A 4,240-nucleotide genomic window follows, 5' to 3' on the forward strand; every position below is an offset into this window, starting at 1 on the left:
CTGCACACGTTTAGGGAGTGCAACAAAGTAGCCCACGAATTATCCAGGATAGAAGGAGGTGATGAAGTGAAGAAGAAAGTTTTTGTAATAGCTCCTTTTGTAGTATCTAACTTTGTTACTTATGATCTGGACAAGGATCGCTCTTATATTAAGTACTTACCTATGGATGCTTGCAATATGTTAGCAAGCCTAGGAAATCAAAGTGTCCTAAGTGACACTATTTTTGGCAATGTTATAACAAACTTTAGCTTCCTTAATATATGCTTTCCTATTTGCTCAAAAAACAAAAAAAAAATCGAATATTATACTATGTTAAGAATGTCTTTGAATTGGCTTACCCCAACACCTCCCATGTTCTCCATATTGAATTCTACTACATAGGTGTATCTTTTCTTTTTTTTTTCTTTGTTGTTGTTGTTGTACTTAGGTACTTATATTCCGAAAAAGAAGGTAAAAACTAACTTAAACTTGGAATGCACAGATAATACTTAGTATTATCAGTGAGTCATATTTATGAAAACCAAAACAAAAGAAAGAGACCACTTGGGGAATTGTCTTTGATAACGCAAATTCTAATTAGTCGGACCATTAAATTTCAAATACTAAAAGATTAAATTGAAAAAAAAAACATTCTCTTACTTGGGGCATATGTATTTCTTGGTTCTTGTGTAACTCAAATTAAACTTTCAACCATTGTTTGGTACTAAGGTCTTTAATTTATTAAGTAGAACAACTTCACTAGTATCTCTTTTCTACTTTTAAATTAAATATCCATGATTCCAAGCTACGGACACCATCTTATTAATTCAATAAACTTAAACAGATAATATTCCATCTAGAAATCAAACAAGAGATCAATATATACAAAATGCTCGTTAAGCCTCTAAACATCAACACACATCACATAACATGCACGCACTTCATAATATATAGCCATACACCAAATTAGAAACACTATTAACACTAAGACAAAAAAAAAAAAAAAAAAAAAAAACCAGTCTAGTGCACAAAGTATTCTGTGTTCACGTAGGGCCCGAAAAAGATCGCATTCCAAGGGGGTGCGATGCAGGCCATCTTATCCTAATTCAAGCATCAATGGATGATTCCACGACTTGAACCCGTAACCTATAGGTTACACCAAAATAACTTTACTGTTGCTCCAAGGCATCCATTCTATTAAACATTAAGAGAAAGTTGCAGTAATAACAATGGGCACTAGGATGACAAATGAAGCAGAGGCGGCCAACCTAGTCGACACGGAGCCCGACGGCGGAGGAGACAAATTGCCGCCAGGTGTCGCCGGAGATGAACCGGGGGAAGGGCTGCCGGAGGGCGAGTCAGCAGAAGTGACGTTGACCATTAATTTTTGACCCTGGTTACAGTGGATGGTACAAATGAAATAGTAGTCCCCAGTAGTATCGAGTGTGAATCTTGCTGGACCATTGGTTTCATCATCAATAGGATTTGCTGCGTTGCAGCTATCAAAATCATTTTTGTTTACTTTGGTTGCTGTGTGTACACCACTGTTGAAATTGAACTCTGCATATAATTGGCAATTTTACATATTAACATTTTGAAAATCTACTACGTAAAAAGTACTAAAGGTCACAGAGTTTTATATTCTAATTAAAAGTATATATAAAGAATCGTAAATAGAAAAGAAATTGAAGGTGACATACATTTATTTTATCATCTTCATTTTTGTAGGTTTAGACATGATAGTGCCATGATCTAAGCATCCAATATACAGAGTGGCCACATAATCAAGAGAATATTACGTTTATCTTAGGTGTTTAGACATGATAGCGCACTATTGCTCCTATTATAGATTATGTACTTTGTTTTTACTGAAATTTTATTAAATTTATTTTACAGAATTTTCGGATTTCCTTCGTTGGTTCCATGGACATACTATACTTGGAGAAAATTGGATATTAAAAAAATTGTATGATCAACTTTGTCTTTAGGCTGTTCTAAAATTTCCATCTTTTGGACATTCCTCTCCACCCAATAATTATAATAACTTTCTTATACAGCTGCTCATTGAAGAAAGGCCAAATAGCCCATCCAACTTGGCACCATTTTTCATTTTAGGCACTCTATCTCTATCTTGTTCCATTTTGTCCCTCCAACTCTATTTTATATGTTCAATTTTGGCCTTCCAACTCTATTTTTTATGTTCCACTTTAACACAAAAGCTAAAATCAGTGCAAAAAATAGCCCGTTAATGAGGTGTAATAAATATCCAATTAAATGTTGCCACCTGATTTTTGTATCCATGTCAAACGGGTCAATACTAAAATAACTGAACCCGCCCGTATTTTTTGTGGGTTTATTTCATCAAAACGGGCCAGGTATGAAATCGACATATGAAAGCTTTGGAACTTAGAGAATGAAGATGGGGCAACAGTGGATTAAAAAATACGATTGGATTCAGGTATTTTAATATTGACCAATTTGACATGGATAAAAAAACCAGATGGCACCATTTAATTGGATATTTATTACACCTCAGATTCAATGGGCTATATTTTTTGCACTGGTTTCGGCTTTTGTGTTAAAGTTAAACATAAGAAATAGAGTTGGAGGGCCAAAATGGAACAAGGTAAAGATAGAGTGCCAAAATAAAAAATGGTGCCAAGTTGAATAGGCTGCATATGTATTTGGCCAGCGATGTCAGCGTATTGTGTGTATAAATATAAATATATATATATATATATATGTGTGTGTGAGAGAAAAATTACTTAAATTTTTATATATTAAGTAATTTATTAAAAGGGGTTTCGACCCCCTTCTGCCTATCTAGCTACGCCCCTGAGTACTAGCTTCAAGGAAATTAAGTAGGAAGACCCTTAATTAATTACCAATAGTGTCAATTACTTTGTTGTCCATAAGCCTAATAAACACTTTAGAAAAGAAAACAAGAATTTTTGTGTTTTATAAACTGAAGGTATATAAAATTTTAATATGATCATTTTACTTATAAGGTAAGTAATTATAAGTAAACCTCTTTAATAAGCATCAACACCCTGCCTTTTCTTCGACTTAGTATCTAGATCTTTATTTAGAGGGTGGTAGCCTATATCCTTTACCTTCCACTTTACCATTAGATGCTTTTCTAGCTTTTCGGAAGGGGTTTGGATCCTGTTGTCGAAGCTCATAATTCCAGGTAAAGTAAACCTCTTTAATAATCTGATAAAATTGGTAACTTTCATGCTATCACATGTTAAGCTACACTGATAACGAATTTTTATTTATTTATATTGTCAGTGTATATAATTTAAATAAAAATGAAGAAGAAAAGAGCAAAATTACAATAATAATTTTCATGAAAATAAATAAATATGCTTACCTAGAATATCCCCAACAACAAAGGTCTGTTGGTTAGCCCAGTTGGAGAAAGTAAGAGCACCAGCAGGAGGAGTCTGCCAACCAAAACTATCTCCAACTGTATATGTTCTTCCTACTGAAACCTCAAAAACACAAGCAAACATCAAACACACTAATAATAATTTGGCACATGAACCAAATTTTGTAGTCATTTCCATCTCACTTAACTTGTTATATGTTCAATGGATTAGGTCACCCCCTCAGTTTATAACTAATGGTTTAGATTAGTGTTGTGTTTTTGTTGGAAATAAATAGGGAAGAAGCCAAAGATAATGCCTAGCCTATGGGAGTAGTTGAGAGTTTTTGTTTAATAAATTTAAAAGTCGCAACTTAGGGCAGCCTAGTAGTCAATGAAATGGGTGATAACTTTAAGATGTCAGATTCAAATTCCTGCATAGGAAAATAACACTAGGTGGTTTCTTCCCATCAAAGTCTTGATGGATAGTGTTACCTGGTATCTGTTGCTAGCGGGAGATGATAAATATCCATTAAAATTATTCGAGGTGTGCATAAGCTGGTCCGACACCACTTTATAAAATAAAATAAAAAAATCAAAAGTCAGGTTTGAATTGTGGAAGGTAAAATTGTCACATCAATTGAGATAAGCATCTAGAAGTCAATGGTTTTTGATGATTAAAAACATTTCTTGTTTCATGCCGGTCGTATAAATTGTTACCTTAGCTAGTTTATTTTTATTTGTTTGAATTCTTTGGTTAGATAATATATTAATAGCAGATGGTGGACCAATTCTATATTTTAGTTTTTATAGTGAAATATTCAATATCATAAGGTTTTTGATAAATGTTATTTGCATGCTTTTGATTATGCGACTAGCCTACGACACTGTACA

General features: G+C 33.5%; 1 protein-coding gene across 1 annotated transcript; it reads right to left on the bottom strand.

The window, feature by feature from the left end:
• Nucleotides 1-777: 777 nt before the first annotated feature.
• LOC107829450 (umecyanin-like) lies at nt 778-3,641 on the bottom strand. Its single transcript, XM_016656904.2, has 2 exons — nt 3,353-3,641; nt 778-1,539 (listed from the first exon to the last, which is right to left on the bottom strand). Exons 1-2 carry the CDS (start codon nt 3,546-3,548, stop codon nt 1,184-1,186), a joined length of 552 nt encoding a protein of 183 aa, XP_016512390.1. The 5' UTR covers nt 3,549-3,641; the 3' UTR covers nt 778-1,183.
• Nucleotides 3,642-4,240: the final 599 nt, after the last annotated feature.

This window comes from Nicotiana tabacum, chromosome 18, assembly GCF_000715075.1.
Source record: "Nicotiana tabacum cultivar K326 chromosome 18, ASM71507v2, whole genome shotgun sequence".
Taxonomy (NCBI): domain Eukaryota; kingdom Viridiplantae; phylum Streptophyta; class Magnoliopsida; order Solanales; family Solanaceae; genus Nicotiana; species Nicotiana tabacum.